Source organism: Embiotoca jacksoni, unplaced genomic scaffold (assembly GCF_022577435.1).
Source record: "Embiotoca jacksoni isolate LCO1_2020_lvr unplaced genomic scaffold, fEmbJac1.0.p SCAF_3, whole genome shotgun sequence".
Lineage (NCBI taxonomy): Eukaryota > Metazoa > Chordata > Actinopteri > Embiotocidae > Embiotoca > Embiotoca jacksoni.
In genome coordinates, this window is record NW_027185381.1 from 23539644 (window position 1) to 23553818 (window position 14175).

Consider the following 14175-nt stretch of genomic DNA (forward strand, 5'->3'; position numbering starts at 1 on the left):
TGATAATTTGAACCATTAGCATATAAACAAAAGGTGTGAACAAATATTAGTTTTTGAAACAACAGCTGAACTTAAATTGTTGAAAAATGACCATAAACATTTGGTAATAATTATATTGTGTAAGTGAAACTTTAGCATTAAAAACATAAAGGACTTTTTTTTTTTAGGTCCCGGAGGAAAGCTTTGTCCCAATAAAGTTAAAAAAAAAAGAAAAAAAGAATCTACTCAGTCCCGGGTAGGAACCAATGTACACAGATTTTGTTCTTCCGGACGAAACGTAAAGGCGCACATAAACGCGCAGTTTCCCTGGCAACAACTTTACGTTCGCAAGTTAACGTCCACCGATTTATTCAAACAACATGGACATCACGGAACGAAGTAAGCAAATTAAATAAAAATATAACAACATTAATGCAACTTAAAAATGTTTAAAATGAATTATTTTAAGTTTGGAAAAAAAATAAAAAATAAAATACGACAACAAACCGTGACAGGTGTTGTTTAGCTAACATTAGCTTTACTTTAGCCGTGGCAGCTAACTTAACGTTTAAGGACCAAAACCGTTAATTTTGTGATTCAGTTTTAACACTAAATGTTATCACAAGATAACCCTGCGGTTCCTGACGGCGTTGTACAAAACAAAACAAAAAAAACATTCACATGTTGCCTCCGTGTCACCGAACAGCTGTCCGCAGCTGTGCAGACAACATCGTGGACATCGTTGCTGTGGACGAAGAAGACATATTTCACATCACCAGGTGGGTTGAACGGAGGAGCTCCTGACTCACGAGGGACAAAGACTCAGGATGGGAACACGAACTTTTGTTGAGATGGAACCGTGGAAGACATTTAGAAGGGAAATGTCACCATTTGTTGTTGTTGTTGTTGTTGTTGACAACTCGGACATCTGAAATGTGACCCTGACTACACGTTGGTTTTCATAAGACGTCAGAAGACAAACAGGTTTTATATTTTGGACCACATGTTATAGTATGACTTTTTATTGTCATATTTTAGACCACATGTTATAGTATGACTTTTTATTATCATATTTTAGACCACATGTTATAGTATGACTTTTTATTATCATATTTTAGACCACATGTTATAATATGACTTTTTATTATCATATTTTAGACCACATGTTATAGTATGACTTTTTATTATCATATTTTAGACCACATGTTATAATATGACTTTTTATTATCATATTTTAGACCACATGTTATAGTATGACTTTTTATTATCATATTTTAGACCACATGCTATAGTATGACTTTTTATTATCATATTTTAGACCACATGTTATAATATGACTTTTTATTATCATATTTTAGATGACATGTTATAGTATGACTTTTTATTATCATATTTTAGACCACATGTTATAATATGACTTTTTATTATCATATTTTAGACCACATGTTATAGTATGACTTTTTATTATCATATTTTAGACCACATGCTATAGTATGACTTTTTATTATCATATTTTAGACCACATGTTATAATATGACTTTTTATTATCATATTTTAGATGACATGTTATAGTATGACTTTTTATTATCATATTTTAGACCACATGTTATAATATGACTTTTTATTATCATATTTTAGACCACATGTTATAATATGACTTTTTATTATCATATTTTAGACCACATGTTATAATATGACTTTTTATTATCATATTTTAGACCACATGTTATAATATGACTTTTTATTATCATATTTTAGACCACATGTTATAGTATGACTTTTTATTATCATATTTTAGACCACATGTTATAATATGACTTTTTATTATCATATTTTAGACCACATGTTATAATATGACTTTTTATTATCATATTTTAGACCACATGTTATAGTATGACTTTCTTTTTTGATCATATTTTGGACGACATGCTATAATGACTTTTTTTATTTATCATATTTTAGACGACGTGCTATAATAAGACTTTTTTTTAAATCATATTTTAGACATGCTATAATATGACTTTTTATTATCATATTTTAGATGACATGTTATAGTATGACTTTTTATGATCATATTTTAGATGACATGTTATAGTTTGACTTTTTATTATCATATTTTAGACCACATGTTATAGTATGACTTTTTATTATCATATTTTAGATGACATGTTATAGTATGACTTTTTATTATCATATTTTAGATGACATGTTATAGTATGACTTTTTATTATCATATTTTAGATGACATGTTATAGTATGACTTTTTATTATCATATTTTAGACCACATGTTATAGTATGACTTTCTTTTTTGATCATATTTTGGACGACATGCTATAATGACTTTTTTTATTTATCATATTTTAGACGACGTGCTATAATAAGACTTTTTTTTAAATCATATTTTAGACATGCTATAATATGACTTTTTATTATCATATTTTAGATGACATGTTATAGTATGACTTTTTATGATCATATTTTAGATGACATGTTATAGTTTGACTTTTTATTATCATATTTTAGACCACATGTTATAGTATGACTTTTTATTATCATATTTTAGATGACATGTTATAGTATGACTTTTTATTATCATATTTTAGACCACATGTTATAGTATGACTTTTTATTATCATATTTTAGATGACATGTTATAGTATGACTTTTTATTATCATATTTTAGACCACATGTTATAGTATGACTTTTTATTATCATATTTTAGACCACATGTTATAGTATGACTTTTTATTATCATATTTTAGATGACATGTTATAGTATGACTTTTTATTATCATATTTTAGACCACATGTTATAATATGACTTTTTATTATCATATTTTAGACCACATGTTATAATATGACTTTTTATTATCATATTTTAGACCACATGTTATAGTATGACTTTTTATTATCATATTTTAGATGACATGTTATAGTATGACTTTTTATTATCATATTTTAGATGACATGTTATAGTATGACTTTTTATTATCATATTTTAGACCACATGTTATAGTATGACTTTCTTTTTTGATCATATTTTGGACGACATGCTATAATGACTTTTTTATTTATCATATTTTAGACGACGTGCTATAATAAGACTTTTTTTTTTAAATCATATTTTAGACATGCTATAATATGACTTTTTATTATCATATTTTAGATGACATGTTATAGTATGACTTTTTATGATCATATTTTAGATGACATGTTATAGTTTGACTTTTTATTATCATATTATAGATGACATGAGTGAAATATGACTTTTTTTGTAATCATATTTTAGACGACATGCTATAGTTTGACTTTTTATCATATTTTGGACGACTTTATGACTTTTTTTTTTCATCTTTTGAAGTGTGCCCCGACCCGCTGGCTCCCCGACGTGCAGCATGCGAGGGCCGCACATCACCGTTTGCAGTTTTAATGAGTTTTTCTTTCTTTAATTCAGCCAGCTCAAAATTTCCTTTCAAAGCAAGAAAGTAGAATCAATACAGCGCAGAGATATCATGATACTACGTATTTCCTGTGGATAAAACATGTACTGTACAGCAGCTCTGATGGAGGAGGAGCTGTTTTTTTTTTTTTTCCTTATTTCAGGTCTCATAGTTTGTGATGCTTTTCTCTTGTTTTTCTCCCTCCAGTTCCTCAGCTGCAGAAATGGCCTTCGATGCTGTTATTGACTGCATAGCGGGCATCATCGTGGGTGAGGAAAATAAATGAATAAAGCTGATGAATGTGAGAAAAGCAGCTTTTTCTCCTGAAAAGAAAAAAAAAATGTAGTTATTGGGACATATGATGCAAAGAAATTGGGATTTGGGTTCTTGTTATGCTTCAATCAATTCAGTCTTGTGAAAGATGTGTTTACAAGGTAGCTATGAATCCAAGTCACGTATATTTGTAGAGAAAATTAGATCAGCATTAAAAAATTAAGATATATTTTAGTCTGTTTGGTCACGGTAATAATGCATGACAAAAATACAGAGGTTTAAAAAAAAAAAAAAAAAAATGCAAAGGCAGCTGAATGCAAACAAATCCTTCACCAATCAATGATGACTAAATACGACGTTTAACACGTCCGTTGCTTTTCTTTAGAGGAGGACTTTGAGCAGCTTGAGCAGAGCTTCATGGAGAAACACTACCTGGAGTTTGACGACTCGGATGAGAACAAGCTCAGCTACACGCCCATCTTCAATGAATACGTGAGTCGCTGAACATAGTAACGTAGTAAACTCTCACGGGCAGTCAGTTATATGACCTCTGTCATTTAAATCGGGCAGAAAAGTGCACGAAGACCATTTGCATTTCCATACGTTTAATTCAGTGAGAGAGTTTATCTTAAAAGAGCACTCCTCTTGGCTGATGCTGTCGTGCAGGTCAACCTGCTGGAGAAACATCTGGAGCGGCAGCTGATGCAGCGGATCCCCGGCTTCAACATGAACACCTTCCAGGAGCTTCTCATGTAAGATGCGACAACACAACACAAACCTACAGAGCATTTTTTTTAAAATTTTTTTATTTCTATTTGATGCACCTGTTGCTTTTAAGAAATATAATTTTGCGACAGACCACAAGGTGGCGCACCAGTACACTGAAACACTGACGAGACTCGCCGTGTGTCTCTGCTGTGTGTGCAGGCAGCACAAAGAGGAGGTTCCAGATGACATCTTTGACATGTTGCTGACATTCACAGACTTCATGGCCTTCAAGGAGAAGTTTCTGGAATACAGAGCTGTGAGTTGTTCACGAGTTATGGAAGATCTTTAAAACGAGTGATTTCTACATGTCTTTTTTTTTTTTTTTTTTTTTTGGTATTTCTGTTTTCTTGCACGCACTTCGTCTCAAATGAACCTCGACTGCAATATGTGGGTTATTGGATGTGTTAAAATCAGCTGATTAGAGCTTCCGTTCGCACTGACTGCTTTAACACTGTGCAAGTGAGCTCTGCACACTGTTCGAGAAGTAGCACTGTTGCTGTTGCACGCAAACGTGCACAACGGTGACGCGCACGGAGGGACTTTCTTCACGAGCATCCTTGAGTTACATCACTTCATCAACATCAGCCTTTTTTTGTGACCTCTGCTGCGAGCACATTCGCGATTTCACTGCAGACCTGAAACTTGAGCAGAGAGCACACGTCTGACTCTGGGTCAAATTCTGAGCATTTGAAAACCAAAACCGTTAAAATGCTTCAGAAAGCCTACAGCAGCGAAGCAATGAGCCGGTCGCGGTGGTTTGAGGGGGTATTTGTGTTTCAAGAGGAGCAGAACGTCAACTGGCGCAGACCACAGAAAGTGCATCAGACCAGGAGTGAAACCAGCTGGGTTTTCTTTGACATTTGCGGAGAATCTCCCCCACATGGGGTCAAACAGGCAACACGCAGCTCAGCTGTGACGGTCTGAGATGTCTGAGGGAAAACGGTTGTCCAACGTGACAACGCGCTGGTTGAATACGCCCGCAGCAACATAATCACTGCTTCCCGCTGCCCCGATTATCTGGATTTGACTCCCTGTCTTTTAAACAGACACATTTAACAGAAAATTTGACGTGCTCAAGTTTCGGGTCCACGTTGACATCGCAAGTGCGCACGCGCCGACGACGCGTCAACAGAAATGCGAGGATCTCGGGCGCTAATCTTGACCAAGTGACGAAACTTCGAATAGTAAATGAAGGTTAAATAAAGGCTTCCCTCTGCTCCGTATGCGTGTGCTTTAATACTGTCTGCACGAACCTGTGTGTCTCCAGGCAAAGGAGGGCCGAGGTCTGGACACGAGCGAGATGCTGGTCGTCACGCCCTGCAGGCTCCAAACACGCCGGCTCTGCTGAGTTGCGGTGACGCTCAAAATCAGACATTTGAATTGCCTCTAACTCCGTTTGTTGATGTAAGATTTTTGTCCGTGGGCCTTCAGAAAAGTGTTACGTCAGGACGCACTCCTCTTGAATCTACAGTCTGCGCACAAATAGTCCCCCGAATGGTGAATTTCTTGCAGGTGAGAGATGCCTGATGCTTTTTTTTTTTTTTTTTTTTTTTTTTTTTTTTTTTTGTAACAATCATCATCTTATTCGCCTGTGATTCTGTTAATATTTCACATTTATTGATTCTGCATGTTTGGACAGTAGAAACTCAGAAGGTTTGTGGAGCTGATAAACGACTAATGTTTGTGTTTTTGAGGTCGTTCCGACGGTTCTGACGTGAAATGCATCAACAAATCCCCTCGTAAGCAGGAAAAACTTGATTGATGTTCTGAATCTTCTCTCTTTGCCTGGTGTTTTTATTTTTTTTTTTTTTTCATAAGACGGCCATTTAGCAGAAATAATACACGTTTTATGAACATTCAGATTTTTTTGGTCAGTGTGAAAACTCATTGGATTTGAGTTTTGTGCTTGTGAAAGTGATTTTTTTTTTTTAATGTATATAGTGATTGTGTGCGTGTATGTACGTGTGTGTAGTTTTCAGTGTAAGTGTTTTCTACTTGTTTTAACAGGACTGTTTTCATGCTGAAAGTATATTTATGTCACTGCTGCAATACTGTTGTTCGTAAACAAAGATATTTTTTAAATAAACTGCTAAAAGCCTCAGATTTACTACGAGCTTTATTTAAAGTGCACGGTTGAGCGTGAGCACTCACCGCAGGACTTCACCATTATTCAAACTCTTGGTACAAAAAGACATGATATGTTTCATAAAGGCACGTACAGTACAACGAGAGCAGAGCAGTGTTTGGTGAATCACAAAAATATGTTGCAAACTTAAGAGTCACACATCTTCAGAGTGTCAACTAAAGGATTCAAACTAAATTTGGCAGTCTACTGCCTTAGATATGTACATTTTCTTTCTTTTTCATCAGTGTTTTGGCGTCTACGGGGAATCAAAGAATACATTTTTTTACTGCAAAAAACAAAAATAAAACTTGTACTATTAGAAAAGGCTCTGTAATGCCTCATAAACACACACAAAAAAAATACAAAACACACTTTCAATGATTCAGTGTCTTCATGTTTCTCCAAACAGACGTAATGCAAGACATAAGAGAAAAGTTTATGCTATTGAGTTTGAAATAGGGAGTGGGTGGTTATCTTTATATCATAGACAAGAAAACATTATGTTTCTTTCCCTTTTTAGTCAGATATGAAGTACAGAATCTGTTCCCAGTCATCTTAATTCCCTTCCAGGTCTTCTAGGTCAGGATTTGGTTTACCGGAGTCAGTTGTAATCGTCAAGTAACAATGTGTTGACACAGTCGTTGAGTACAAACTATTTTTTCCAGGGGAGCGGCGTCATGGGTTTCCAGGGAGTCCTAGGTCGGCACCGTGTTGGTGGCAGCGTTTCCTCCGTCTCCCTTCCAGTCCAGGTAGGAGAAGAAAGCACTGGCGCCGTACGCCACGGTCACCACAGCACCGAAGAACTGGACCCACGAGCAGAGAGACAACAACAAGGACAATGATGAACTCAGGAAGTAGAGCAAAAGTCAGAATTCTTCCACGGCTGTTGTAAATCACAGATGTATTTACATCTTTATGTATCCACATCTCTAAAGATTACTGGTGATTTAACACCGATAGGGTCGTTACCTGTAGGAAAATAGGATTGTATCTGGTGTGTCTCAGTCTGTAAAAGGTAACTGATTACTGTATGTGTGTGTGTGTGTGTGTGTGTGTGTGTGAGAGTTTAATCATGTGCTATACGCTACTATAGCTGTAAACCAGACTGAACTTTAGCCAGTGGACGGGACCATAAAGCACACGGATGGTCCTTATGCTGCCTTTAATTTTCCACCTCACTCGTTCTATTTCGGTCTTAAAATCTTTCTACGTGCGTGCGGTTGAACATTGAGTCCTTCGAACAGCAGGTGGGAGGACAAAGTTGACTCGACTTCCAATTCAGCGCAGCACCACGGCAAAGTGCGTGATTCACCCGTCGGTCCACTCGGCGATACCGTGTCAGTGTCACGTTTTGCCTCGCACGGACGTGAAAAGCACACGCGCACATGTCCAGGGTCCAAGAAGGAGTTCATGTAAAAGGAGGTCATTTGACGAAGTACAAAAGTGCTAAAGTCCGAGCAGGGAGGCAGGTTGGAGGAGGCGGGATGGATCAAACCCAGAAATCCCTTCTGGGACATTATAGGGTTTGAGAAAGCTATAAGAATATCCGTTGAGAAATCTTTTCCCAACCTCAAACAAGTCGTCTTTTTTGTCTAACTCGGACCACATGTCGTGTCCCTGAACCTAACACAGGACATAACACCCTTCATTGTCATTGTAGGCGTAAAAGGAAATGAAGTTCGGTGACTCTCCGACCAGCAGCGTGGGTTTTTCATGCCTAGCGGCGAGGCACAGCGTGACGCTGACACTAGATTGCAACACCGGGACGTCCAATCACATGACGTCTTTCCAGGTCGTGTGTGGGCCATGAGAAAGTCATATGTTCCAGTTTAGGGCGAGTGTGCCGGCCACAGCCTGATAAACAAACACGGCATCGGAAATCAAACCGGGAGAAACAGCGACGAGGAGGGTCTGAGCAAATGAATGGCCAAGATTTTTTTTTTCTGACCAAAACGTTGTTTCTCATCACAGATATTTGCCTCTGCAGGCATATTACCAGATGAACCGGTTCTTTGTCGGTGAGTGAGTGTGTGTGTGGGCGTCAGGCGTCTTACACCAGCGGCTGCCATGTGGCCGAAAAAGTAGGTGGGCTTGAAGGGCTGCACAGACGCTGCGTTGGCCAGGAAGGCGGTGAAATAGAGGACCGTGGCCACGGCGTGATATATCATCACCTAGCAGAAGAGGAAAAACACAAACCACATCAGTTCAGTCTGAATTCTACTGAATTCTGTCAGGCTGTGAATATATTCTCCTACATGAACCGACTTTTTTTCTGCCAGAATTGAAACAGTTTTGTTGACTTTATGTGACCGATTTTTTTTAAACATTAAACTTTTGGATTCCTTTTCTTTGAACTTTGACTTTAATTCTTGCTAAAGTTAAAGACCGGAAACCAAGTTTTCAGCAGTTTTGTGGTCGGAAACCCAAAAAGTAAACCTGGTTTGATCTCTCTGCAGACTCTAGAAATAAACAACAATTACAATACAGTTCATCCAAGTGAGCTTCCTCTTATTGTTCACAGGTTGTTTAAAGGCACTTTTATTTTGGCATTTGAAAGCCGATTGCCTCCCTTGTTACCGTCAGGGGCCAGGGGATGACGGCCAGGTGTCGCTGGGTGCTGAACAGGATCATGAGGAAGAGGACGGTGGTGAAGATCCACAGAGTGACGGCCACGAACAACACCCAGCCGTACGCCGGCTGCGTCGTGTAGGGGGCGCTGACTATCAGAGCCCACTGGAGCAGCCCGATAAGCTGTAGAGGTGAGAGAGATGAAACAAGACAGACTGAGTTGGATGGTTAATACAAGAAAAGTAAAATGTAAATCTGGCAATCACTTTCTTTTTGTTCTGTGTTTGTATCCACCAACTCCTGAAGGAAACATCCGATGTGTCATCTCAGCTGATTTGTGGCCTACGGTCGGATTTTCAGAACTTCTCTTTTTGCTAAAAACAGCAAAAAGTTTTTGTAACTTTCTATTAGTTTGACTTCTTTCTCATCAAACGAAGTTATCTGATCCACTGGTATTATAGAAATGTTAACTGGAGTAGCTCGAGGCACAAAATCCCATCAGAGATTCCTTTCTGAGCTATAGTGTTAAGAGAATAACAGCAGTCTCCTACTCCCAGCACTTCCTCTTTTTATTAAGTATTTGTGGAGTCATGTAATTATTTACATACTTGTTACAAAGAGAAGGGACAGATTGACACACCAAGTTTACTGCGCTGACTTCCGCACAACCTTTACAGCTCTTGTTCGCGCTTAAACCGAAGAAAAACCAGGGGATCGTTCCAAGTCAGTCGTGTCTTTTCTTCCTGTTTGTTTGCAGTGCGTATATGAAACTGAAACTTCACCACATGAACTCTAAAACAGAAACACCAACCAGATAGAAACCACACAAGGCGCCTATATTTTCCTGTGGGTACGTCTCTGCTCTCTGTCCACTGAAAGGATAGACCATTATGTCTGCGGAGATCACGTTTCACTTTTTACACACCTGATACACACACACACACACACACACACACACAAAAACACAGAAGTTGACCTCTACGAAGCACCCGTTTTTAATAAGGACGTCTGTTCTGAACTGAAGGAAGCAAATAACTCGAACTTCTGAGTAAAACAGTCACTTTGATCAGCAGCTTCAGTCCAAAAAAAAGAAAAGATTGCCACACTGCCGTGTGCACTGTTTTAACAAAACCACTCGGCGTTTGAATGAGTCTTGTTTCACCCACCAGTTTGAATATAAGTTGGTGAAATGAGGTGACAAATTTGAGGGGGACTTTATCCCTTCACTGCTCAGGTTTAGGCATCTTTCTGTTAAACTGTGCACTCTATCCCAGGACCCGGTGTTTATACATTATGCAGACGCATTTTATAATGCAGTATGAAGGGCATATTATTTATTAATATTGCATAAGGAGCTGGAAATTGGAAACAGGAGACTTTTTGCTGTTGTATGAATTAAAGACTGAAGGAACACTTGCAGGGATGAAGGTGTTTGGTTTCAAAAATGTGTCAAATAAGTCTTAGTTGAAGTAGAAAAGATCGTTGATGACGTAATGCCAGATATAGGTGTCGCTAAGGTAACCCGAGGTGCTGTTATTATCGTGTTTATCCTCTAGCACACGCGCAGTCGCGAAACAGAATTTAATCCGACAGTACTCTGTAATTACCATGTGTGGCCACAGAGGCCGCTGTTGCCACTGCTCAGCAAATGTGGCTGTAAAATCTTCCGTATTATAACCATCACTTCGGGGTTGTTTGTCAATAAACCCTTTCACGGTCTGGTGTGATTGCTAGTGGTGGTTTAACGTTTGCTAACGTTAGAATATAATTGACTTTTTTTTTTTTTTATTAATTTTTTTTGTCCTCTTTACCTATCAAACACAAGGACACATGTAATTGTAAGGCAGATTGAATATTGAATTTACATTGATTAGATTACCTGAGACTCCAAATGAATGCTAATATTGCTCCGTAGCAGCTTGATGTGTAAACAAGCACACATTTGCCTCGAAGTATGTAAGTAATAACATGACAGAGTTGTGCTGCTTCCAAGTGCTCACAAATCTGTTCACGAAGGTTTAGAAAACAAACACGAGCTGCGGTTTATAGATTTTCTTTTTAAGGCCAACACCTCAAACTGTTTAACTTACTGACTCCGCTTTACTTTTGTGAGGCAATGCTCACCTCTTATTAAACTTTGGACCACATTACTCTGCCTATTAAAAAGCGGCAAGACAGAAAAACCCATCTGTTAACCACAGCAATCAGTTAAATCACATGACCCAAGCGATAGAGTTTGAAGACTTAACAGAGAAGAAGCTCAAGTACAACACTGTGGTCGGGGTATAGCCAAAACACACACACACACACACACACACACGCACACACACACACGCACGCGCACACACACAACTCCTGTTAATGTCACAATAGTGACTGTTAACAAATTGGCACCTCTTATGAACAAAATATAAGTGGAGAAGTATAATCTTTAAAACATATCAGCAGTAAACCCTTTAAAGAATATCTGTACAAAAATATTATGGGTCTGTTCTCTACTCTTTCTCTTGTAACAGTCCGAGGAAGACGTCTTCTTTCAGAGGTCTGGTCATGTGACCCTTCACAGGAGTCACATGATGTTTACTAATTTTAATGAAGACATTTTATTTTCTCATCTGAAAGTTGAATATTTTGGCCAAAGTCAACTATAATATTTGTACAGCTTCGCAGGAACACACATTCACATTTTTGACTGTTGGGATTAAACGGGTTAAATTCATTATATCAGAGAGATTAAATGAAGTAAATTGCCGTACGTCTCGAAGGTAACCTGCCACACCTCACTTTCTGTTAAATTCTACCCGCCTGAACTTACTACTACAACACCACGAAAAGTCATTAAAAACTGCAACTCTCAGACAAATGTTTAACAGTGAGGTTGAACACGGAGTGAACATTAACAGTGAGCTGTTGTTCACGTAGGTTGAGCGTAACGATGGGATGGTCAGAGGGGAGTGACGTGAGGGGACGGGACGGGACGGGACGGGGCCTCCGGCAGGGGACAAAGATCTCCTGCACCTGTCATTCATCCAGCCAGTCACATGTGCTCCGTGTATGGACACAGTCTAGTGCAAATACATCGACTGAGCTGAGGTGCAGTACACCGCCATCCACGTTACGCTCTGCTGCCTCTCACAACCGCAGTCACAAATGTACTTAAACACTATCCTATCACAACTATCCTGCCAAAGATTAAAAAAAAACAACAAAAAAAAACAACACTGCTTTGATCAGAGAAAGTCATATTTTAGTTGATAACTGGTGACATTTATGATGCATAAACTGAAGTTTGCTGACACATTCGGTGGCGTCAGATAAAGAGTGCAGATACTTATGTCCGCCGTGCTGGAGAACAGTTTGGTAAAAACCAACCAACCACTGCCTGTGCAGCCACCCCCACCCCACCCATCCCCCCAAAATGCCCAATTTCCTTCTGTTTGAGGATTATTTACTGAAAAGCTACAGTGCCCAGCTGTTTCAGGAAGTTATTGCGTGTATTTGTGGCCCCCATTTTTTTTAATTTATTTTTTTTATATATATTTGTTGTCGTCAGTGGGAGAATCTGGTCCTGGAGCTGAGAGCTTCAGATGTGGTCAGAAAGTCAGAAAGAAAAGAAGAGTTTGTCCCACAAAAGCGAGCAGAGCAGAAGAGAAGTGTGAACACCGTGAGTGAAGACAGAGCAGTGGACAATGCGTCTCTTACGTACTATTTCAGCAATCATGAGGGTGGCCGGGATGCTTCGGATGAATGACACGTCCACAATGGAGGTGATGTTGGCGGCCAGCCCTTGGAGGCTGTTCCCCCCCCGCTGGGAGCTGTGGGAGTTGGGGGAGCAGGTCTCCGTGGTAACCTTGGACGGGAAGTCTGCCATGATCCCGCAGCTTATCTAAAGATGGGTGACGGAGAAGCAGCCGCACCGACAACAAACTCCTTCGGACCGGGACTCAGTCGCTTGATGGGAAGTCTTCCTCCTTCAAAGGTTTTCACTCCTCAGAAAACACCCAAATCGGCTGAAATCCCAGCATTAATATTCAAATTACAGTTCAGGTATGTTCCAAGCACAAAATACGAAACAAAACACAATCGTAAAAGATCCTGATAGTTACAAAAAAAAATAGAAAAAAGAAAAACCCTCCAGGGAGTTACAGAGGAGCCCTCCAGTCAGAGACTCCAGGTTCAGATATGCAGCCGTCAGAGTGTCCACCTGCACTGCCAGGTGTCTGATGGTGGTGTGTGTGAGCCTCTCTCTCTTTAACACAGACACACCAACACACACACACACACACACCTTCACACACACATATCGAGTGTTTCGTCATCTCCATCTGCTCTCTTTTACCATCGCTATCTCCCCCCTGGCACCTCCCATATGGCTCTCCGAGGCCACTCACCTGTATGAGTCATTGATGTGTTTGAAAACTAGGAGGTGGACGGAGAAAAACTAACACACACACACACACACACACACACACACACACACACACACACACACACACACAGTTGAGAGCTGAGTCATTACTGGCCTCTAGGTGTGGCTGTTTTTGTATGAACCGAGCTTGTGTGGCAGGTTTAATGACAGACACGCGCGACCCGAAAGAAGGCTGTCAATGTTTAACTTCAAACCAAAATCCTACAAACAAGTCCAAACTGACAGTGAGGGAGAATTTAGTGTGCTGGAATTGGAAAGTGTCACTAATAATGGAGCTTCTTTCTCAAGAGTTGAACTTTTTCCTCGACATTTTACCTTTTCACTCAACATTTTGACTTTTCATCGACTTCTGGACTTCTTTTCTCGCCATTTCAACTTTTTCCTCAAGAGAAACATTTTAAGAAAAATCCTACTTTTAGTTTTTTTCTCAACTTTCTTCCTCGACATTTTAACGTTTTCTCGACATTTCGACTTAATTCTCGATATTTTTCTCAACAATTTAACTTGTTTTTTTGACATTTCGACCGTATTTTCGAAAGCAAAATATAAATCCTCCTCCTTCGTCGTACATTTTAAACATTAAAGTGCTAA

General features: G+C 38.9%; 2 protein-coding genes across 2 annotated transcripts; one reads left to right on the plus strand and one right to left on the minus strand.

The window, feature by feature from the left end:
* Positions 1–272: 272 nt before the first annotated feature.
* Positions 273–6563, plus strand: arl2bp (ADP-ribosylation factor-like 2 binding protein). The gene is given in 8 exon segments (XM_069163370.1): positions 273–378; positions 686–758; positions 3629–3690; positions 4080–4186; positions 4361–4446; positions 4622–4718; positions 5730–5776; positions 5778–6563. Coding segments are annotated over 8 exon segments (534 nt in total). The 5' UTR covers positions 273–359; the 3' UTR covers positions 5821–6563.
* pllp (plasmolipin) lies at positions 6243–13345 on the minus strand. The gene is made up of 4 exons (XM_069163369.1): positions 12862–13345; positions 9165–9338; positions 8642–8758; positions 6243–7390 (listed from the first exon to the last, which is right to left on the minus strand). Exons 1-4 carry the CDS (start codon positions 13024–13026, stop codon positions 7283–7285), a joined length of 564 nt encoding a protein of 187 aa, XP_069019470.1. The 5' UTR covers positions 13027–13345; the 3' UTR covers positions 6243–7282.
* Positions 13346–14175: the final 830 nt, after the last annotated feature.

Coding starts and splice junctions, on each gene's coding strand:
- pllp (XM_069163369.1), bottom strand. CDS start 13,026: ATGGCAGACTTCCCGTCCAAGGTTACCACGGAGACCTGCTCCCCCAAC. Junction 9,339..12,861: donor CCCTCATGATTGCTGAAATA/GTACGTAAGAGA, acceptor TCACCTCTACAG/CTTATCGGGCTGCTCCAGTG. Junction 7,391..8,641: donor GCCACATGGCAGCCGCTGGT/GTAAGACGCCTG, acceptor TCGTGGGTCCAG/TTCTTCGGTGCTGTGGTGAC.